The sequence below is a fragment of the Anoplophora glabripennis genome, unplaced genomic scaffold, assembly GCF_000390285.2.
Source record: "Anoplophora glabripennis isolate ALB-LARVAE unplaced genomic scaffold, Agla_2.0 scaffold108, whole genome shotgun sequence".
In the NCBI taxonomy this organism is placed as follows: Eukaryota; Metazoa; Arthropoda; class Insecta; order Coleoptera; family Cerambycidae; genus Anoplophora; species Anoplophora glabripennis.
The window spans coordinates 240,936-266,645 of NW_019416209.1; the positions used below are offsets into that span (position 1 = coordinate 240,936).

At 31.8% G+C, this 25,710-nt stretch overlaps 1 protein-coding gene across 1 annotated transcript; it reads right to left on the reverse strand.

Moving 5' to 3' along the window:
* Positions 1 to 2,446: 2,446 nt before the first annotated feature.
* On the reverse strand, positions 2,447 to 3,668 carry LOC108906574 (fork head domain transcription factor slp2-like). The gene has a single exon (XM_018709875.1). The coding sequence runs from the start codon at positions 3,600 to 3,602 to the stop codon at positions 2,610 to 2,612; it is 993 nt and encodes a 330-aa protein (XP_018565391.1). The 5' UTR covers positions 3,603 to 3,668; the 3' UTR covers positions 2,447 to 2,609.
* Positions 3,669 to 25,710: the final 22,042 nt, after the last annotated feature.

The window sequence follows — 25,710 nt, forward strand, 5'->3', positions numbered from 1 at the left end:
ATAGAGACATTTATGTATTCTAATTTTAAGTATATAATCGAAAAAATAAATAATAGTCTAATAAAACTCATGTTAGTAACATTTTTCAGGAAATCTTGTTTACTTTAATTTAAATATAGGGAATAATGTCAACTACTAATTTGAAGAAAAAATATCTTTCCAAACTCCTACTAAATTTGTTAAAATATTTTTTTTGAAAATTACTTTTTATACAAAACAGAATCGTTTTATTAATCGGTATGAAATAGCTGGGCAACTTATTTTTATAAAAGAATAGCATAATTGTTCCACGATAATTTTATATTTGCCATAAAAATATCTGCTGGATCGATAAAAACAACTTTATTAAAGATTTAGTGACCGTTCTTCCAAAATTTAGGCATTAAAATATAATGTATCTAATCTAGAAAATATTTTTAAATAAGTATTAGATAATTAAATGCTTGTATTCATTTGTTTAAGTCTTAAGATGGTAAATTTAATTTAAAAAGTTAAAATTAACTTGCTTTTTTCTATGGCTACTTATGGCTAATAGATAAACGTATTCGACATTACATTTTCTGCATCAAATTAAAACCAATGCCTTTAAATTTGTAGGAATACATGGCGAAAGTACCACGTATTTTTCTGGTTGCGATCTAAAATGCAAGAAATTTTCTAGTAAATTCTAATAATACACATAAAAAATGTTTTCCAGAAACCATTTTTGAACAACTAAGTACAACAATTTTTCACGCCAATAAAATAAATTGATATTAAATTGGTAGTTAGAAACACATCCTTTCTCATAACTAAAACATGACAAATAATTGTCCCTCCGCGAATTCTATAATAGCTACTTATTTCAGAGAAATGAGACATGTTTTTCTTACTTATTATTTGGAAAATATATGCATTGAATAAGATACAAGTAGGTATATCAAACTCTTCCGTTATGTTACTTACAATATTATCTGACACGTTTGGTGATAAGTGATTTTACTATGTCTCCCACACCTACTATTAGTAATTTATATTTATAATATCTGTAGCTACGTAATTGCCATAAAAAATAAGTGGGTATAATAGACAGTTAAACCAAATAATAATAATTTTTATTTAGCTTTAAAGATACTGGACAAACACAAATTAATTATTATAATCTATACTCACTATTTGTTCCTAAGCTTCTGTATGTATAAATAAATCGGCGTCTAGTTACTGGTTTGTTACATCTTGTTTTTAATTTTTAAATTGGCATGGCAAAGTTATTTTAGAGTTGTTTTTACATTTTAAATTTAATATTTACATCATTTATTTGAATTTTCATGAAGGCAGACCAAAACCAATTGTAAAATAATTTATTGGACTAAAATGATAATTTCTACAAAACTAGAGATAAAATAATAAGACGAAGATTTGCTTATTAATCTCTATCCAAGTAGCACCACTGGAAAATTATACCCACTCCTGATAATTGAAATTCTATTAAATAATGCTGTAAATTTTCAATGAAATTTTCTCGTATTATTGTTTATGATGCAATACCTCTATAGTAGGTATGTTATTTAATAGTGTATATTTAACTAATGTTCCCCCTTCTGTAAAAGGGGAATATATATATAGATGTTTGAATATTATCTAACACATTTTAGATTATACATAAAATACATAATTTCTAGTGAAAATACCATTTCGATGCGACAATTACAAGTGTTGACATTATATGCAAATTAATATGATTGAATGGATTTGATTTAAGTTAAGTAGTTGCTAACGATCTCTGGATTTATTCGTTTAGAATATTCGATGACAAATATTATATAAGTAGGACATATACTATGACTTTATTTGATGAAAACTTAAGAGAAATTTATAATCAAATTGGATTGGCTTAGTACCACTTACAAGAGCTGAGACTGTAATAAAAAAATAATAATTTTCCTAATAGACAATCGCCAAGTCTTTGTCTGTATTAAAATTAATATTGATAGAGATAATTAGTATTGTTTACATTCTTTAATATTTATCTAAATTCCAAATTGGACTCATTTTTCTAGTTTAAGCCCTTTTATTAATTCGATGGGTAATGTAATTAGAATATATATTTCTAAATTTATATCAAGGACACTTGTATAAGGACATTAACCTGGAATTAACTTTGAAGGTAGATAAGGTTCTATGTATAATACCAACTCATAAAATTTATTGCACTTGGTCAAAGTCAAAGGAGGTCTGACCACTAAATAACCTGAATATTCTAGGAATCGGTTGATCTTTAACTGTAAAAGTTTTTGGCCATGCTTAAAGGGTAAAGATTTTATTAGAATTAATATTGTGTGATATTTTAAGTTTAATCTACAATCTTAATCTCGTTGCAGGAGTGAAAAATAAAAACCAGACTTATAATTGGCAATAAACGAATATATTCAGTTCAATTATATATTATTTTAATACTGTACATCTCTTTGCAGAGCTAACGTCACAATAAATATCAAATTTACAAGAATTTACAAGCTATATACAAAAAAAATATATACAAAAATAAAAACATAAAGCTTACAGACGTCGATGAGATCAAAGCAGAACTACGTTATTCTTTAAAATTTTCAGTTAAAGCTAGAGGACAATCAGCTCTGCCTGCTTATCACTGTTACGGGTTTAAACAAATTTTCCGGACTAGGGAGAGGTTCCGGCGAACTGGATGAACTAGCAGGAGATAAAGCCATCTGCTGCGACATCATGGGATGATGCTGGGGTATTCTGAAGCCGCTGTAGAACTCCATGGGTTGTCTGAAGAATGGAGAGTTCATGTCAACCGTTGGAGGAGCTGCCGCCAACAATCTCTCCATGTTAAAGGGTTGGTTGTGCTGTGGTTGTATAGGAGACGGCCGTAAAACCGTCGGCGTAGCACTAGCGTGCAAATAGGGATTGTACCTTTGATATGCAGCCGCCAAAAGAGCTGGACTTGGTGGATAAAACGTCGGATATAAAGGTTGCATAGGGTACATCGACAATGTGCGTTTGAAAGCCGCTAGCCTAGACCTGGATGCTGCCGTGGACCGTCGGCGGAGCTTGCCTGTAGTTCCCCCTATGAAAACGTCTTCAGCAGAGGGGTCTAACATCCAATAATTGCCTTTGCCTGGATCGTCATAATGTCGGGGCACTTTCACAAAACATTTATTTAAGCTCAAGTTGTGCCTGATGGAGTTCTGCCATCCTTGCTTGTTTTCTCTATAGTACGGAAAATTGCACATAATATATTCGTAGATGCCGTTAAGAGTTAAACGTTTCTCAGGACTGTTCCTTATAGCCATCATGATTAAAGCGTTATAGCTGTATGGAGGTTTCTCTTTGGACTTTTTATCTTCTGAATCATCCTTACCGTCTTGAGGAGACTTTGAGCAATTCGAAGCTGATGCTTCATCGTCACCGGTAACGTCTAAATCACAATCAGAATCACTTAGTTCCGGTTCGGACACTTCCTGAACTTTTGTTGCTGCGGGACTTTTAGGCGCTTCTAACGCAGTTTCTGGAAACAGCGAACTGATGGAAAACGACGACTTCAGTGGTGTACGGGCCATAGTGGGTACTACTAGAATCGTTTCTTCTCTTTTCACCATATTTTTTACAGTTAGACAGTCACTTATCACAATCACTGAACTACTCTACTCTACTAACAAACCAACACTGAGCTAGAAGAGGGTATACTGAAACCGGTTCCAACAGGGAGAAGTATAAATAACCCCTATTTTGCCTCGGCCAATAGCGTTCGGCCAATAGAAGTCGGGAAGGCGCCGTTGCTCCTCCTATTCGCTTTCTGACCCCACCTCTGTTTTCGGTAGGGATGTGTGATGTATTAAGTTGTTTGCTGACAGTTGGGGGGTTCGATGTGTTTATTTTGTAAATTTGCTGGTAACATTTGGCTACACCGCATGGTGTCTAAGTGGAAGTAATATGCGGGCTTCTTATGATGTGTCAATAGGAGAGGAAGAAAAGTTTTAGATGGCGCACCTGGCTTTTGGAATCACAGTTGTAAATGTAAATTAATGTATAGATTTCAGGGTTCGTGGTAGTATGATTGCCATCGAATTGAATAAAAGGTGCTTACCTACATATGTGTTCAAAATACATTTTTAATGCATTTATTATATAGAATATAATACCTAATCAGGTGTTATTAATAGTAAAGATAAATAAAAAAATTTGTTCCGGCAGAGTACTTAAAATTTTCCTTGTTTTTTTTAACTTGTCTAGGAATTTACTTTTTGTAAAAAAATTATTGGGGTCCTGTGATATTAATATAATTTATTTTTCTAAACTGCTCTGTTACATTTGATCATATTAACACATATACGTACAGTATGTGCACGATTAAAGTGGAAAATATTTTTACTTTTTATTTTACGAGAAAAAGATATTCTTTTTATTAAACATTAAAGAACATATATATTTCTCTAAAATGATAGTTTACATTTTTTAGAGTAGATTGAAAAAAAAAATTATAAAATTCACTAATTTTTCTGCTTGTTATGTTTTTTTTTATATTTCTGAAATCATCCCTTAACTTCTATCTTCCCTAACTCTGTTAATTTTAATAGTACAAAAAAGTCAATTGACCATTTTATATAGAATTTTATGCTCTACAACTTTTATAGGAAACTTTTTTTCTAGCTCTTACCCCTTTTGAGTTATCTTAAAAAAAACCTTTATTATATCTTTTTTCACCCTGACCTAGGGTTGAACAAAAAGTTACTGACACTTCTTGTTATTATATACCTCAAACTAACTTATATAAAAAACTCGAGCAAGTTCACCAAAATTGCGATTTATTTAATTGGACACTATCATCACTAGTAAAGTCAATCATCAAAATTTAAAATTAATTTCTTTTCATTAGTGGGCTGTTCTAAGAAAAACTAATAAAAAATTATGAGCGAATTCTCTGCATCTGAGTAATTCAGATGAAAATGAGTTTCCAAACTCGTGTCTATTTGTTTTTTTAACTTTTTGACGATCCTGAAATCGGGCTTACCTTACCGCATACAATTTATTTTTTTTAAGTCAAATCTTAAGAGTTTCCGATTTAATGTTCCACAAAAATATTTTAAATACAGGTAATGAATAATTTCAATATACATATTTAATATTCAACATTCTTAAAATACTATTTTAAATAATAAGTATTTTATATTTAAAATACTTTGCCAAAGAAGTATTTTGTGTTCAAGTATTTTAAACTGCTTTCGTACTAGTATTTTGTAATTTAATTTTAAATACATTTTGAAAGTATTTTGCCCAGCTCTGATAGAAACATTAGCATTAAGGTTTCATAATTGGCAAAAGACTTGTGAAGAACTTGATCTGCAAATAAACGGTAATCATATATGACACGAGGTACAGAATGTGTTACATTTTTAGGGCTTTATATTGACGAATGTTTAACGTGGAAGTCTCATTGTGACCATATAGTTATGAAATTAAATTCTGTATTTTATCAGTATAACAATCTTAAAAATAGTTTTAAACATTAATCAGCTAATACATATATATTACGCTGAAGTTGAATCCCGATTGCGATATGGAATATGTTTTTGGGGGCAGTCTTCAATGTCAGGCAATGTTTTTGTTGCACAAAAAAAATATTGAGAGTAATATTTCATATGCCATATTTTGTTAGCTGGGGGATTTATTTATAAAACACCAAATTTTAACAATGGTATCTCTCTTAATATATGAGTTTTGTTTGTATATACATAATAATCAGGACAAATTTATAAAACATGATAATATCCACTCTATAAATACAAGACAAAAAAATAATTTTTGCGTGCCTTTTTATAGGTTAAATGTTGCCAGCAGATCACCCAATTACTTGGGTCTTAAAATATGCAATAAGTTCTAAACCAAAGAGTTGCTGATCGACTGGGCTATTTAAAAAGCGCTTAAAGCAACATTTAGTATACAATGGATTTTATGATGTTAACGAATACTTTGATGTATAATATATGTGTATTTGTTGTTTATTAAAGTATTATTTTGTATATTTAGTATTTATGAATTTTATGTAGCTATTACACTTTTATTGACAATTCCAATACAATTTGTAAATTGTCTAATGGAAATAAAGAAATTGAAATACCTACCTACATATTATTCTATATTCCAAAAATGTAGGTATATTTTATTAAAGATACGGACCGTTAATGTGTACATAAAATAACAGAGAATCTAGATCGAGAGAAAGAAAGGTCTAGAAAAATCGAATATTTTTCAACTACGCCATATTCCATTCTTCAAATTTTACAGAATATCCACTTTTCAGCGTTTTTGTCGTTGTATACATTTTATACACCAATTTCTGTAAAAAGTGTTTTAACATTGAAAAAATATTCCTTTGTTGTGTTTTTTTTTAATTATTATATTTTTTTAAGTAGATAAAAAATTAGTATTTCATTTAAAACCCTTGCAAAATGTACAAAATATCAAAATAGCAAAATAGCAAAAAAGTACAAGATCGCTTGCATAAATCGTACCAGTTAACACCCCTTATCGTATGTTTATTGCTTCCATATAAAACTGGAATTAAAGACAGTTTTCGTTTAAAATTTGTATTTAAAAGATAAGTACTTGCTGAAGGAAATACATAAATTCATAAATGCATAACAAATTGAATAGAACTTTTCAATTAATGAAATAGGCAGTGCCTATTGTATACGCAAGGAAAAGTGACACATATTGTTGACACTTGTAACATACTTTCGAATATGTATTTTTTGGATCAATATACAAAGCGAACCTCTTTTGTCTACTATTTCTGTTATTACAGTATCCATTTCCTTCATTCGATACAATTAAGTGCAGTGTAGTACGATGCAGGCAACTGATCACATCCTTTTTTAACCCAAAAATATTTCTAATTAGCGACTTATGGTTATGGTTAAAATGACATGAGGTAGTCAGAATATCGGATATTCTTCTTCTTTTCCTAGTGGTTGGTTCTGATAAGTCATATAGCATCACGGCCTTATTAGGCCTATTGTGCGTTTCACTACTTAGTCCTATTCAGCTAGTAGTTTTGTCCTTTTAACAAAGTCCAAAAGTTTCCTTGCTGACACTTTTTTCAGCACCTTGGGTTCCAATTAGGGTCTCCCAGGAGCGTCATTCAAACTACGTGCAAATCCCGGACACTCGCCTAGGATATGCAGAGAAGTTTCATCCACCGAGCTCCATCCTCGGCAGACCGGACTGTCTACAAGACTAGCAAAATTGTGGAAACTACTGACTGTCTTTTCTAAAAATCATAGAAACGGAAAAAGTTCTCAAATTAATTAATTGTAATGTTAGAATCTTTAAATAATCACGACAACTTAGGTAAGTATTGTTCTGGAGTTTTGTAGCACCAGTTACATTATTAGAGTAAAAATTCAATTTAAGTTGGAATAATAGCGGATACAGAAAGAAGAAATTGTAATAAAAAATTGACTGTTAAAAATGGAATGCTAGATATCAAATTTACGAAAAATAAACACATTCATACACATTTAATAAATTTGAATGGAATATGCAATTATAAAATAAATTACCTAACAAAAAAGTTTATTTCATATAAAAATGTGTGTGGAAAATGGAATGCCAAAAATCAAATTCACGAAAATAAGGGCCACATATGCATTTAAAAAATTTGAATGGTACCTATATACAATTATAAAATAAACTACCTATCAAAAAAGTTAATATCATGTTATGTGAGAATAAAATAAAAAGAATTGTATCAAAGTAGTTGCAATGAGTAAGAAAATAAAATTTAGTTTTAATAAGTAGAAGTTAGTGAACGTTTGAAGAACTTATATTCAAAAAACTTCAATATAATCAACCAGTTATATGTATAAAGTATATAAAAAAGAACTAATAGAAGTTTTAAGGGCATAGTGGAAGAATTTTCTATAAAAACTTACTCCGTTCAACACGGAAGTCCAACAAGATTTTCGGCATTCATTTGTATTGGGAAAATGTATTTAAGTAGTATCAGAATTCGTCATGATCGAATCTAAATTAAAACACGTAAAGCCAAGCATTGATTTGCAACATCAAAAGAAAACAATTGAATACACAAAAACAAAGACAAACATTAAGATGGGGTTAGGATTAACCAGGGAAGGTACGACGAAAAAAAAAACAAATAAAGAAAACATACCGATGCCTATAGGCAAACAGATGTCAGAGTAACTAGGTTTCTTGAAATGAATATCTGTAAACCAATTCTAAATTGTGCTTTTTAATTTAAAATAAATTGTAAATTTGTAAAGATTTGGTTGCTCTTCAAAGTTAAAATTTAGAGTGGTAAGTAAACAATAAAAATAGGTAGCAAAAAATTTATACCTACTAAATTAGTAAAAAACGAAGGCAAGTGAAAATTAAAGTCAAATAAGCCAATAATTTGTCTGTGGAAATGGAATTCCTATCTGAAGAAAAGTAGTTTACAGTCCATACAACAGAAACAAAGTAATTAACACAAATTTTTATTGCGATACTGTAAGTAGGTATTCAAAAATATTATTCCCCATTTTTTTTTTTAATAAGAAGGTGTAAGCGTTCCTCTAGAAAAGATGTTCCAATCCATAAAAATATCAACTGATACATCAGGGGCTTTCAGTAAGAGCAAGTATATAAAATCTCGGGAAATCTTCCATAATTCGTATCATATTTCAATTTGCGCAATATTTATAGTTATTGGGTGCCCTGGGAGAGCGGAATCAATTATCATCCCTTATTTACTGCAGTTAGAGGGGTTGTTTGGTGGTGTTGGGCAGCTGTTTCACTTCTCTCGTTCAACATCTAATTGACATCCGAGTCTTATGTGTTTTATGATCTGTTTTATAGACTTCTTTATAGGGCGAAGTCGACTATATCGTCATTTATTCAGATTATTCGTTGCTTAATGACGACTCCAGAGATACTGATTTTGGTTTTAATAGGTTTCATATTTTGCCGATCAAAATTAGCACAGAAAAATTATCATAAGTAGGGTAAATAATGGGTGTCTGCAAATTATACCTACCTATTTAATAAAATAATATACTTGCATTTTGGAGTTATGTCAACAAATTTAACTAAAGAGAAATAATAACTAAAATTAACATTCAATAAATGTTTTTATTTCATTGGACATTTCTGCTATATTGAAGAGCATGAAGATCAAGTAAATAACCCCTTGCCTCAAAAGGGTCATTCAAAGGTTTGATTTTATAAATTTAGTTATATCCAACAGAAATATCCTACATTGGGAAAGTAATTTGCTAATCTCTTCTGTAATATCTCTTACAGTCAATCGGCGATTTGACTTTCTGAGCATGGTAGTCATCATCTTCAATTGACTGACGATCACTGTTAAATCGTGGAAACCTTTTGTAACATTGCAGACAATTCAGAGTATCATCTTCGTAAGCTTGTTTCACAAGTTCAAATGTTTCCGTGAAAAATTTCCCCATTATCACGCAACATTTTACGTTGCTTCGTTGTTTCAGAAAATCGTACATTTCAAAAATCGTCACTAACACTTAAACAATATGACAATATCACGTAAACTAAATGTGATATCAACAATCTAAGAACATGTGGTTGCAGAGGTTATCCGCAACGCAATGCTGCCAACAGCACGTCAGTAAATGTCTCCATTCGCGCATAATTAAGAAAGTTATTTTGTTTTTTTAATAGACCTCGTTTCATTTTATTGTCTTATTATTTTTATTTTCAATATAAGGGTAGGTACTCGTCTTTGGAAGATAATAATTTTGTTTTCTACAGGTAAATATTTGTTTCATATGTACCATTTTTTTAATTAAACATTTAAGAAAAATAATGTCTTAGTCTTTCTAATTTCGAAGTGAATTTAATCGATTGTTTATAATTTACAAAAATTATTTAAACCGTTAAAATTACTACGAAAACATCCTCAGCGTATCTCTTCTTATATGTTTGAAGGTAAATATTTCTCTATAAATGCTGAAAGAAACAGATTAACTTTCTATCGAAGATTAGACTGTGGGTAAAATAAATCCGTTTATTTAATTTTTACCGAAAACTTAAAAACCTAAATGCCTGTGACAAGTTCTTAAATAAGCTTTCCGTAAACAGTTGCAGAAACTACCTAATAAAGAAATGTTTAAGCATATTAGGTTGACATAATCTTCTAGATTTCTCAAACAGATTTTGGACTTACCTATACACTATTAGATATAATCTCTCGTTCTGCTGTGGTAGGTAATAGATAGCTATCTGAAACTCATTATAGACAGCATATTATTACAGAAACCGAAATATTTTCGAGATACACCCGCAGATAAGTCATCTGAGACCGTCTTTAGAAGTTGTACCTACATAATTTTACATCATGTTTTATGTCTTCGATATTCGATTTATCTCACAGTTTTAAGGATAATATAACGATATTTTCAATTATTACAATACTTCAATTACTTGTAGTTTAAAGTTTCTGGAATTATAAAAAATCCTGTTTTCTTTAGAAACAAGTGGTTCCACAGTTGAATTAGGTTTAGTGAAGTGTTTGTTAACTGTAATGTAAGTTTAAAAAGTAATAAATTGAAAATGGTAGTTTTTCATAAAAAATTAAATATATATATTTATTCTTGGAAAGACAACTAATAGTTACAAGTAGCTATCAAATTTTAAAATAGTACTTCTAACAAATTAAATATCTTTGAAAACCACCAAGTAACAACTATAACCTTCAAATTTTAAATACTTTTCCGATGTTTACATCCGCCATATTGGAACCTCCATTTTTATGCAAGGATTTTCGGATTCTGATTTCAGATTCATAATCAGCGACACCAGAGACCCGCGGTAACAAAATTCAAAGACAGAACAGAAACATATGTGACTTAAAGGGGTAAGTGGGACCCTGATCTGCAGGTGGTTTCCAATCTTTTGAGGGATAAGCTATATTATATTTTTTTGGTATGTATCTACATTTCTGTATTTGCAGAAATATTTGTTATTTGATCTTAGGGGTGGAGTTAACACCCTTGTAGGGGTGAGTGTGGATTTAATATTTGTATATGTTTATTTATAATGCTCAAGATATTATTTTAAATGTTTTCTCAAAGTATTTACAAATTGTTGCATTTAATTATAAAACTTTACCTTATCCTCACTATTTCAGCCAATTTTAGGGATGTTTTAGTGTTTTGTGATCGATCTTTAGCACATAATTTTTTCACCAGCGTAAAATCCACGCCAAAGAGTGACAGTGGTCGTTCTTGAATGACCCGTTGTCTCTGCTCCAAATTCAACAATTTCACTTGTTTACATATCCACTAAGATGGAAATAAGCTTAGAAGCTAGAGATTATTTTCTTAGCAAAATCGCCGTCCATTAATTCTCCAAGATCCAATCAACTGATATCCGCCACATTAAATGGTCGTCTGGTGTCAATTCCTGGGCTAGCTGAATATTGCAGATGTAGATCTTTTGTTAAAATCCGCTGCACTGTGCTTTTTGAAATGTTTAATTGCAATGACCGACAGCGCACTGAGGTGCCACACTATTACTCAGTGTAGCAATATTTTCGGCTGCATAGTCAGTACTATGCCGGCCTTTTTTATTGCCTGAAACCGAATATCTGTTTGTTCAAATTTGGCAACTAATATTTTCACAGTTCCATTTACCAAAAATTACATGTAATTTGCACACAGTCTTAGCTACACACTCTTCGTATTTGTAATTTTCACAATCTTCTGTCGTATAAAGCTCCATTTTGTCTAACCCTAACGTATTTACTACAACATGTGACCTTGCACAGTGCTGCCAACTCTTCGGAATGAAAATGACGCACAATTCAAATCCCTCATTACTTTTGGGACACCCGTTACATGTAAAACAAACTTTAAGAAATGTTCGCTTTGATTACACAACCACACAAAAAAAGTGTCATATGATTTTTATCAAAGTAGTAAACCCTATAGTATTTTAATGCGCTGAATCCGAATCCACCGTCAGAATTGCGCTAACACGTCACATTTCACGTAAAATTCAATATGGCGGATCCAATACGGCGGACCAGGATCCAATATGATTGATTTGTGGATGAATATATGCATCTTCAGAAGGATGGCTTTTTTAAAACAGAAATAGATGTACCCTTGAATGTATGGATCTTTGGGTGTTAACATAACCTGACCAACTAAATCATACACAAAAGACAGTTCCTGATAAAGCTGCAAACCCCAAACCTAACATAACCTGCTCATGTAAATCCTATGCAACCTGATGCTCCTAATCAAACTGCAAACTCCATCACCCGCCTAACTAAATCCTATGCAACAGATTCGTTTTGTAAGATCTAGTTGAGCAGGTTACGTATGGTTTGGAGCTCGTAGCTTATTAGGGCCTTTCGGTTGTGTAGCATTTAGAAGCGCATCTTATATTTGGTTTGGGGTTTGTAGCTTCGTCAGGGCCCTTCTATTGCGCAGGATTTAGTTGGGAAGGGTATGATAGGTTTAGAGTTTGCACTTTGATTGTCAGCTAGCTGTTGCGTATGATTTATGTGAACAAATTGTGTTAGATTTGGGATGCGCAACTTCGACAGATCCTTTCTGTTGTGTAGGATTTAGTGGGGCAGATTATGTTAACATCCAAAAATCCATACATTCAAAGGTACATCTATTCCATCTGAAGATGCATATATTCATCCACAAAATCAACCACATTAGATCCTGGTCCAACATATTGGATCCGCCATGTTGAATTTGCAATTCGGGGTTCGTATTTGTGATCAGCAACCCCCAAAACCCTCCGGGATCTAATTCGGGATTAATTTGTTGATTTGCGAAAATCTCGTTCGCCATATTCGATCCGCCTTGTTGAATTTTGCAATTCTGAATTCAAACTCGATTAGCGACCCTAAAAATCCCCATGGATCCAATATAGCATTAATTTGAAACCCCTACATACCAAATTTTTCATGATTGTATTCATTTCTTGCAAATTTCGATTTCTCGCCGATTTTTTTGAGGTTAGAAAAAAATGAGGTGTGCTCTATGATTTCTAAAAGTGGATTTGGATTCAACGAGCCGAATTACATATAGCTATGTTGAGAAATGAGAAAAATTTATTTTTTTTTGTTTTACTCATACCTACTTCTTTGTCTATTTTTGCTATTTTTGACATATTTTTTGAGGTCAGAAAAAAAATGATGTGACGTGTTAGCACAATTCTGACATTGAATTCGGATTCAGATCGCCAAAATACTATAGGATATACTACACTGAAAGAAATGCACTTTATTCTTTATTAGAATTCTATAAGCCATTATAAGACCATTGTATGCTATATGTGACAGATAAACAGGTGAATATTGGATATAAAACGCGTATTGTTAACACAGTTGTATAGTGACTATAAACCGTATTCTTTATTAAATTATTGTATAACTTGTATATAACTTTTTTTATACCCGTTACGAAATGATAGCAATAACTGTATTAAACTCTGTATGAATTAAAAAACATGACATTAAGTTTTCAGAAATTTTATTGTACAACTGTAATTACAAGCTGAGGTTTTAATGTAAACATATAACAAACATTTAAGAATTAAAAATTATGACAAAACGCTCCCAAAACTGTCCAGTTTATTTTCTTAGTAACGATGCACCGTATTTTCTTGTATTACATGAGAATTTCCACTATAACTCTTCCACCTTAAGAATGAAACATCCCCTGAAAGGTTGAGCTTCTATCCTTCTAATTCTATTTTCTCTGGTTGATTGACCTTATACCCATGCTCTCCTTTGTCACCGTTAGCCTTCTGTTCCTCCATCTTATGTAAAACTTAACATCAGCGGTTTCTAATAGGGCAAACACGATAATAATTTTTAAGATTTAGACAAGATTTACAATTAAAAAAATAAAACAATTACAAGCCATAAAACAGCTAGATACTTACATAATTTTCCATTTCACACAATGCGATATGATCATGTATTCCACACAACATGTGCTTATACTATTTTCATCAAACTAGACGTGTAATAGTCGATGCACAGTGGACTGTCGGAAATTTTACGATCATAACCGATTATGCACCGAGAGGTGACGATTACTTAACCATTATAAGACGCGTTTTACACGTTAAAAACGGAAACATAATCAGTATAAGAACGAATAATTCTGTTAATACAATTATTGTTATATACAAATTCGGATACTGGTCTTTATACAACAGATCTTTCCTACTATACAATTGGAACATAAAGTCTATAATACATAATAATGTATAAGTAATAACCTTTATTTCATAGATGCATAAGGTGTATTAAGCACCTTCCAGTTAAACTCATTGAATAATGAGTATGGAGATGAGTGCTTTCTTTTAATAAAAGTTTATATTTGTTATAAAAGTTTTAACTATGCGCTATACACATTATTTTAGATAAACAGTTTAATAATTCCATTTCTTTCAGTGTAGTTTGGTCAAAATCATACGACACTTTTTTTGTGTGGCTGTGTTATCGGACATTACTAGAGGAACAATAATTTCTTTCGAGAACAACTAACTGGTCTCCAAAGAAATTGTAAATACCTAATAATAATTATTATTACTATACTTATACTTAGTCTACTTACTTGTAAATATTAGTAAGGATCTAAATGAAAGTTCAAACATTGCCAACATTATTCATGAACATTAATAGCAAATATAGTTAGTTAACACTGTTCTTTTCAGTATGGACCTAGAGTTAGAGGTACAATGTTTCTTCGGATAAGTATAAGCAAATTAGAATTGTTTCTCCTAATAATATATTTCTTAAATAATTGAGATAATTCTTATGTGACTTTCCCTCAATACAGCAAAATAATAGACTTGTTGGAATTTTCAGTTAATTAGAAACTTTAAAACATAATAACGGTTTTTATGTACCTAACTACTTTAAACCACTATGTATCGGATGTACAGTATAAAGATTAATAACTAAAAAAAAAACATGGCGATTTCTTAATATAAATCTGTATTAAAAATTAAACCCGGTAAAAGAATGCCATGGAACAAGTTCTCGAGTATTTAAACGTCTACGCGCATACACTGCCGACCTGACAGACAAAACGACAAGTAGATAATCAGATCAGCCTTGCAATGGGAGCCGGACAGCACACCGCGAGATTAAGATGTCAAGACAGCTTATTTGCTGTTTCCTATCCGCTTCGGCGGCCTACTTGAAAGCTCCGTGTAACAAACACCTTCATTTATTTCTGCTTAGTGACATTTCGCATTCGCCACGCAGATTACTGCGCCACACGTGACAGAGGCCGCCAGTGCAGTGCGCCGGGACGAGATTTTAGGGGCATAAAAATTAATACCACACTTTTCAAGTCCCAAACCAATCTTTTCAATAACCAAATTTAAACAACTTAAAGATTGCACAATTACTTACGTCTTTACATATCCCATGTTTATACTCGGTTTCATATCTCAGTTTTTTAATTAAATCCAATTACTGTAATTTGTTTTCTACAATTATTCACAACCATGATGGATACTAAGAGCAACACTTAACACATCTGTATACAGGGTGTCTCATAATTAGCTGCCAACCCTGAACAGGCCGATTCTATGATTAAAACTAAGTAAAAAAGTTCATATGAACATGGGTCCGGAAATGCTTCCTAAGGGCACAGGGACCCATTGAAGAGGGAGGAATAGAAATCATTTTTTTGCAATATCTCTCAATCGCGTTACGATAAATGAATGAAATTTGGTATACACAGCTAAATTTTGATGAGCAATTTGATGGACTAATCCATTTATTTCCACAAGGTCCATTGGGGTGGGTACGGGGGGGCCCTTGGTACTTTGCGTGTGTAACTTTTTCATCTTTGACTTTTTAACAAATTGGACAGCAAATTCCGTTTTCCCGAACTGTTTTACGTTAAAAAGGTACTCTTGTTTCAAATCGTTATCTTTAACGGTTTCTGAGAAAATCGCTCTTGAATTAATCCCACTTTGGTCAATTTCATAGTAATTTAAACAAAAAATAATAATAATAATTTTCCTTTCCTCTCTTTTCCATTTAAAGGATTAATTTTTATTTAATTTAATTTTTTATTATTATTTTTTTATTAAAACTAGATTAAATTGAAACAAAATATTTTTTTTTGTTTAAATTACTATGAAATTGACCAAAGTGGGATTAATTCAAGAGCGATTTTCTCAGAAACCGTTAAAGATAACGATTTGAAACAAGAGTACCTTTTTAACGTAAAACAGTTCGGGAAAACGGAATTTGCTGTCCAATTTGTTAAAAAGTCAAAGATGAAAAAGTTACACACGCAAAGTACCAAGGGCCCCCCCGTACCCACCCCAATGGACCTTGTGGAAATAAATGGATTAGTCCATCAAATTGCTCATCAAAATTTAGCTGTGTATACCAAATTTCATTCATTTATCACAACGCGATTGAGAGATATTGCAAAAAAATGATTTCCATTCCTCCCTCTTCAATGGGTCCCTGTGCCCTTAGGAAGCATTTCCGGACCCATGTTCATATGAACTTTTTTACTTAGTTTTGATCATAGAATCGGCCTGTTCAGGGTTGGCAGCTAATTATGAGACACCCTGTATGTGATAAAGTAAAAGCTAATGTACTGTGTATATGATTACAATTTTAGCTTACGGTTCTCAACAAAGTGAGATCTTTACGTTCTATTTGTGATTATGTCAAGTGAGTTGGGGGTTAATTGTGCAATTGAAGAGGATTTACGAGTAACACGCGTTAAAAAAATTCAGGATAAAATAGTCACCATGGTGGTCAGTCATTAGGATAAGCCGGTAGCATGAGGTACAACAATTTTTGCAGACATTTGAATTTTCTTATTTATTATTATTTCTTAAAATCATTTACAAGTGGAATAAAATAGAAATTATATACACCAGGGAAATTGAGATTTGATTAACATCTTGTCTTGCATCCAAGTAGATGTGTTGGTGGCTCTACAAAAGCATCAATTACCAAGATGCTGCAACAGATATTGTTACGTTCTCTTGATATTAAAACCTCAATTCACTTTAGGTCGGTTTTGACCGTAACTTGACTTTAGACCATGATGACTCCCGTTTGATCCATATATTTTATTGTACTACATTACTTTATCCAGATGATATCGATCCAAAATTTTTTATTTTTGGTTGTCGAAGGGCGTGACTACATATGCCGATTAAGTAATGGTTGCCATGACGAGAAACCCATGATACTAAAACTAAAAGATATTATATTGTTTATAGCCGTGATTTTGTTATGACGTCACGTGGAGAGCAAATAGAGATTTGTTGATATTGTCCGCGTCGAACTGACAGTCAGTATTGCTAAAAAAGATAAACTACTTTCGTAGAAAAATGGTCCAAATTTCATATTTGTACTAGACTTTGTGATTGATCTAGAAAAAATATTGTGAATTGCATTATTGCGAATTAATAATGATATCAATGAAAGGACACATTCACATCGTTATTAATAATATTCGACTTAAAATGCACTGTTTTGTTTTTGGTATAACAGACAACCAAAGCAAATTCTTCAAGAAGAAGATTTTCCAAACAATGACAATTTTTTAAATATCTGAGTTGACGCTTGTGAACGTAAATATATATTTAACAACAAAATGCTTTTATTTCTTCAATACATTTAAAAGATTGCTACTATATTCGTAATTTACTTCAGAAGTTGTTAAATTAAAAAATTAGACTCCGAACTTTTATTTTTGTTTCAAATAATATATCGGAATCCAACAGAGATTCTGAAAAAAACTGTACAAGAATTAGTGAATAATGTTGTGTGTTGTTTTAATACTAACTTAACTAATACTAACACTACTGTGTACTTACTGTGACGATAAAACCATTTTCTATTTATTGGATACCTACGTAACCATAAACTATTAACATAATCTTATTATTGAAGCGAACGAATCTATTTTAGCTTACGGGAATAGTATATCTCCTAGTCTTGGTATCATTGTAGGAACCAATATCCTGTTATGAAATATGCAAATATAATTTAATGGTTTGGTTGTAGACAAAAATATTATGCTACGCCTTTGCTTCTCTCAACTCCAGCTTTGTCACCTATTGCCTTTTCACCAGTAAACGCGTTAAACTAACCAAATTGAACTCGAATAAAGAAGCACCGAACACCTTGCCTATAGGACAATGCAGCGTACTGGAAGCAAAGTACAATGTAAGCCGAAAAGTCGATTTCCAAAACACAATACTCCGTATTGGTTTTTGGCCTTGTCATCGGTTCGTCAGGAGTTAATCTATTCTCAGTGAAACACAGAAATCACATAAGAGGATCAGTTAGGGATAAATTTCAGCAGAAGTGACATGTTTTTAACACATACAAATGCGGTATATTACTTTTAAAGAGCTATACAGCCTGATAGTGACATGAAATAGGAATACGAAAATATGTATTTTTATGCATAACCCGGCAGTAACATCTAGAAGTGGGATTATTACTCTCATTTCAGGATCGGTTTTAGTGTAACAGAGAATTAGAAGAGATTGGACACATTTAGTACTGGGAGGATGCCAAGCGTGTAGCGAAATAGTGACTTTTAAATGATTGGATTTATATGCACCTTAGAAAAATCTTTCATTACAGTTTATATATCAGTCGTTGATGGAAGTTTGGTAACACTACCACTACAGTATTAAGAAAGGTTAACATCGGCTTCTTTGATGTCAATGTTCTAGATACAGAGTACTTATGACTATTTCAAAACTTCAAATATCACGCTATATTTTTGCAAACGATACAATCGATTGTAAATACAACAGTAATAACCACTACTCGCATTATAAATAAATCGGTCTGAGTGAAAGCTTAGTCAATATTGGGCATTCTATTATTGATAAAATTTGAGAGTTTCACTCATAAAATTTTAGTTGTACCTACCCTACTCATACAAATAGAGGAAAATTTCACTCAATCGGGTGGCCAGAAATTGATACTTTATTGAGTGAAATTGAGTGAAAGTAAGTCCAATTTTTCTTAGAGTGCTTGTTAAACCCACTTGGTAAGTAATTATTTCATCCCCACTATGCATTTAGATATTGTAAGTGTTAATTTCTATCTCTATCTAGATAGTAGCGCTATCATGTTACAAAAATCTTAAACTAAAAGGTCCCAACGTACGTTGAATTGGATTGAATCAAACATAGGATTGCGTTAAAAAAAATATCTCAATATCCGTGACTAAAAAGATTGAATTTCTAAAGCTCGTTACTTATATTTTTTTATTTCAGATATTTCATTATTATGTAAATATCGTCAAATAGCTTGAACGAATGGTGAAAACCGTATCTTGTTATCATGTTTAGTTTCGGAGATATTTTAATATTTTAGAGGATGCTGCAAACGCCGTTTAAAAACAAACCTCAAATAACACCGAAACGGTACTATTAAAATCCAACATTTGTTTGCTTAGGTAGACCTCAAATTCGCCGAAAAATTCAGAAACGCAATAATATACAGGGTATTGACGTATTCCAGCTTCGAATGATATCAAATTTTAGTCAACTTTCCAGCCGGAACCAGGAAGCCGTCTCCAACCATTCTACGTAGGGTTAATCCCTGCCAAAGTCCCAAGTCCAAGGGGACCCAAGCTGCCTTCCCTGAGAACCAGAGGACGCATCAGCGTGGGAATTTACGTTTTCACCTATGTTTCCAAAAATTTCCGCCGGAGATCCTAAGAAGCTCCCAGCCTCCCTAAACACCACCGAAGGTCGATGCTGTCGGCAGAGCAGCCTTCGATAAAGCGATGCAAAAATAGAAAAAATCGCCGAAGTTTCGAATGTTTTTCGAATAAACGAAATTCGATCAAAAGAAGGTAGATCTGCGACATGGTACCCAAATTGGGGCCCAATGTCCGGACAACGAACCACCAACCTTTGAAAATTGAAATACGACAGTAATCTATGTGAAAAATCAAGTTAGGTAACGTTGGAAAGAAATGGAAAACCCTCTTATTAAAAATATATAGAAAATGCGAATAAATCGATTCGACTCAACTTTAATTTGAAACGTTTTTTTTTTAAATAATTATTAATATTAGCTGTGGAAAAAACTATCTTACATATATGTAATATTCTGCAGATAATTAAGCAAAATGTAGCATTATTATTTATTATGGTGAGAAAATATAGATTTGCATGTGTCCAAAATTTAACACGGGTAGATATTGAAGTCATAGGTTTTCAGAATCAGCGAAATTCTTAATTGTGACAAGTTCATAGTCCATTAAGAAAGAACTTAAAAAAGTGACCTAAAACCCTCCCTATCAATAGAGCTCGGGGTTTTCGTCGGCTAGTCATAGGCGTGTTCGTCGTAAACAAATAAATAAACAGATAGGTATAAATAAAAATAAATTTTGCATACTTTATCAGCGAAAGGTCGTTTTTACCCCTTCAACATTATTAGAATATTGAAACACGCGAAGCCAATAAACTGCCGTTATTATCGGTTTCGTACGATGCGCTGTAGCGAAAGGCCGACGCGACGGCTATGATCATCCGACCGAGTCCCGAGCTCTACTTATCGGTCAGAACTAAAGACGGCTATACAGAGCTTTCGAAAAGTAACGAATAAATTCATTATTTTTTAAATTGAGAAGTTTTCGAAAAAATCTCCTGGCACTTCGATTCTGTTTTTAAAAAAGGCACTTTTTGACATACGACCCATATTTGTGACGTCATCGTTGTTCGAGATATGACGTCATCGACAATTTTTTTAAATAGCAACCCCCAATTTTGACCATGCCATTTGAAAGAGTATGTCATTCTACATACAAAGATCATGAAAAATTATGGTGTTACTTAACAAAAATTTCAAGAAAATAATGTTTGAAGATTTTAAAATTTAATTTTCACAATACTGAAAATGATAATGATTATGTAAAAATCGACTAAATGGTGCACCTCCCCATTATGCAACACCTGTCCGTGCTTATTTAGATGAGCTGTTCCCGAATCGTTGGATAGGGAGAAGGGGGCCGATTGAGTGGCCAGCCAGATCGCCTGATTTGACACCCCTAGATTATTTCTTGTGGGGATACTTAAAAAGCAAAGTATACGTTACTAGACCGGTTAATTTAGAAGATTTAAAAGCAAGAATTCGTCACGAGATACATCGTATACCTCCTGAAGTTATTGATAATGTCCAAAAAGAATTTATTAATCGTCTTGGCTACTGTCAGGCAGCCAACGGTGCACAATTTGAACATTTAATTTAGTCGATTTTTACATAATCATTATCATTTTCAGTATTGTGAAAATTAAATTTTAAAATCTTCAAACATTATTTTCTTGAAATTTTTGTTATGTAACACCATAATTTTTCATGATCTGTGTATGTAGAATGACACGCTCTTTCAAATGGCATGGTCAAAATTGGGGGTTGCTATTTAAAAAAATTGTCGATGACGTCATATCTCGAACAACGATGACGTCACAAATATGGGTCGTATGTCAAAAAGTGCCTTTTTTAAAAACAAAATCGACGTGCCAGGGGATTTTTTCGAAAACTTCTCAATTTAAAAAATAATTAATTTATTCGTTACTTTTCGAAAGCACTATATTAAAAAATATTGTCTCTATGTGGTTTTAAGGCTTTCACATCCCGTGTAATATCTGAATTATAATGTCATCAGTGTGTGTCTTAAAAATATGGGGGCTGTTTCTTAATAACATGTAAATTTAAAAAAATTAAGTGGTCTTGAAAAACTATTGCATTATTCAAATACGTTGAAATGTGGTTACTTGATTTGACTTGATATTTTATTTGACCTTGATTTGATCTCAAGTAGTTTGAAAATCAAGTCAAGCCGCAAAAAATGTCATTTAAATATATAGAAACACCGGAACAATCGGAAAAAAAATATTTAATATTGTTGATTTGAAAATAAATGTAATAAACGGAGAATACGACTTTCACCATTTTTTTTTATCGACGCCAAATTGTTTAATTTTACTTTTAGTTAATAGGTATAATTGGCACATGCAAGTATTTATGCAAGCTTCATATTATTCGTATTTAAATATACGAAACAAATGCTAAATTCTTTCACTAATTACACCAAGCACAGAAATGAAGGGATATTAAAAAAATTCCAAAAATAATTTTTTTGCTTTGATCGATGATAATTCAGCGATAAATCATCGTACAGGGCTCCGGAAGCACTCAAATTGAAAAGAATTAAATTATCTAAAAGAGCTTTATGGTGTAATTAACAAAAAAGAAAAAAATTTAAAGTTCATAGACCTCTTTAAAGAGAAGTAAAAATTTGCATTTTTTTTTCGCTGATTTTCTTATGATTAGTTAAAGACTGCTGACGCTAAAAAATTTAAACTCCAGATCCGAAAACTAGACACTTGAAGCTTTAATTTCCTTTTTTTTTTTATTATCTCTACGACCATTTCCCTACAAGTTACAGCTCTTTGAAGATCACCCAAAATTTTGGGATTTTTTATATCCCTTAATTTCTGTGCTTAGTGTATTTATAACTGATTATTTGCATTCAGGTAAATCCTTATCATTTTAAACACATTCTAAATTAAAAACCCTTCTTCGTAAAACATGAAGTAATTGTTTTTGACATAATATATATCCCTTAATTGAAATAATTATGGTTGTCGTCAGTTCAAAGTAGTAGGACAAACAATAAAACTGGTAACAACAGGTCCACTAGACCATCTCCAAAGGCTAGGAAACTGGATGCGAAATAATTGCCAGTATTTTGTATACCTTTATTGAAACATAACAAGTCATCGGGGACTTTGAAATAGGCCGCCATAGGAGGGCAACTGCCAAGAAATAGTAGTCCTTTCTCTCAATAGACAAGTTGGTCGGACATGTAACATTTCAATAAGCTGTTTGTTGTTCGGTGCCTTCTGCTTCATCGAAATATTTGCAGCGGGAACCTCTCAATCATTTTTATTTATATGTTGGAATTTTGACAGCTTTTGGATCTGTGGCCAAAAAGGCAATTCGTTCTATATTCGTCACTGATGGATGAGAGGTAGTTGTACCTTTTTATGCGAATATAGTTGTTTAATATCGCATTTTCGTCCCGATAAATCAAGGATGTACATATAGACAGAAGTTGCGTTTGGTCACATTAATTAAAACATTTTTTAATATCTAATATTTATGATTATTATAAGCTTATTACCTTTAACTAGGTATTTGGCTATTAATTTTTACGTTTTCGCAAATCTGATATAAGAGTGATGCCAATAGCCACACATAGGGCAATGATATCTAAAGATGAATCATAAGTTCACGGGAAACAGGGGGTTATTCCGTAGGTCAAAGTATAAGAATAATATCTTTGTGTTGTCGAAATATTAACTATTTTAACGTGGTTAACGAATATGGTTTACTAGCTATCGTCAGTACAAGTTACTTATGAGTTCAAAGTACATCAGAAGCAGCAGAAGTTAGAAAAAACTAATATCATGCATTTCACGGAATCTAATAACTTTTAATAGTACATCTATTTGAAGATACCAAGGTACTAAATTTTAGATAAATAATACATACCATAACGTAAACTCTTAAAACCCTGAAGTTTCATTTGTTATAATCTGTCGCAAGGAACTTCTGGTATTACATGTAAGGTGGAATCTTGAAACATGTATATTTGTACCTGCTTAGATGGCATTTAATTATGTGTAAAATATACTTATTGAAAGGTTAGAATGTATAAAATGTCTACTTAAGTAATTCATTACTTGAATAATTAGCTTACCTAGAATTTCCTCGTCAAGGCACATAAAATCTAAGCAAAATTTCAGAAGGTGGGCTTAAATATAGGATTACCAGATTTATTAGAGGGTAAATATTTAATGTAACTGATTAAGTCGTAGGGCAGGTAGACAAAGATAATCCTTACCTTAGTAACTGTGAAGGTCATAATCAGCCCAACAATTCATGAGATTTTATGAATTTAATAAAAGTCAGTGCTCTGGGCGGTTTGTGGTTTAATATTTTGAAACTTTTCTTGAACTTTGAACCCAAAAAGCAAGGNCCTATATTTAAGCCCACCTTCTGAAATTTTGCTTAGATTTTATGTGCCTTGACGAGGAAATTCTAGGTAAGCTAATTATTCAAGTAATGAATTACTTAAGTAGACATTTTATACATTCTAACCTTTCAATAAGTATATTTTACACATAATTAAATGCCATCTAAGCAGGTACAAATATACATGTTTCAAGATTCCACCTTACATGTAATACCAGAAGTTCCTTGCGACAGATTATAACAAATGAAACTTCAGGGTTTTAAGAGTTTACGTTATGGTATGTATTATTTATCTAAAATTTAGTACCTTGGTATCTTCAAATAGTAGTACATCTATTTGAAGATACCAAGGTACTAAATTTTAGATAAATAATACATACCATAACGTAAACTCTTAAAACCCTGAAGTTTCATTTGTTATAATCTGTCGCAAGGAACTTCTGGTATTACATGTAAGGTGGAATCTTGAAACATGTATATTTGTACCTGCTTAGATGGCATTTAATTATGTGTAAAATATACTTATTGAAAGGTTAGAATGTATAAAATGTCTACTTAAGTAATTCATTACTTGAATAATTAGCTTACCTAGAATTTCCTCGTCAAGGCACATAAAATCTAAGCAAAATTTCAGAAGGTGGGCTTAAATATAGGATTACCAGATTTATTAGAGGGTAAATATTTAATGTAACTGATTAAGTCGTAGGGCAGGTAGACAAAGATAATCCTTACCTTAGTAACTGTGAAGGTCATAATCAGCCCAACAATTCATGAGATTTTATGAATTTAATAAAAGTCAGTGCTCTGGGCGGTTTGTGGTTTAATATTTTGAAACTTTTCTTGAACTTTGAACCCAAAAAGCAAGGGTTTAATTAAATTCAGCAGCTTTCTATATCCACCCACTATATAATGTTTATTGCAGGCAAGTTCTTAAACAAACGAAGATAAACCAAATATGATTTAAATAAAAGCATATAGTAACAAAATGTTCTCGAAAAAGTAATGATGATTTTATAAAAAAATTAAATAATTAAAAAAATTATTATTATTATTGATTAATAATAAAGTATAGGTACCGAGAAATGTAAATGTATTTTAAATACAATAAATGTATTACCAGCGGAAAAGTATGCTATAATCACTGTGCAGATACAGTCTCCTAAAAAACGCCGCAAGCCATAACTCCGTTAATTATAGTCTGATTTTAAAAAACGAAGAATGAAATGGCTCTAAACACACTATAAAGCGAGCCTATTAGAGCTAATTTACTATTTTTTTTTTTTTTGAAAAGCGATAGTCAACTTTTTTTTCAAATGGCAATATAGTTTTTTTGTTATTTATTATTATGCAGATTTTTTTTCTGAATCCAACGCTGTATATGACGACAAAATATTAGTCGATACCGCATTCGGCGCCCGGCCACTGATTCATGACAAATGTATTTTAACTAATCATCTGTGCCATGGAAAACAAAAAATAATACAGCAAAGCAAATAAAACCCAAAAGGGAATTTTGTAGTTAACAGAAAAGAAACAATACAATGAATATTAAAATTAAAAGAAAAACAATTAACCATTATACAAAATTCAACACGAAATAATATTAATTAAACACAAAACACATTAAACAA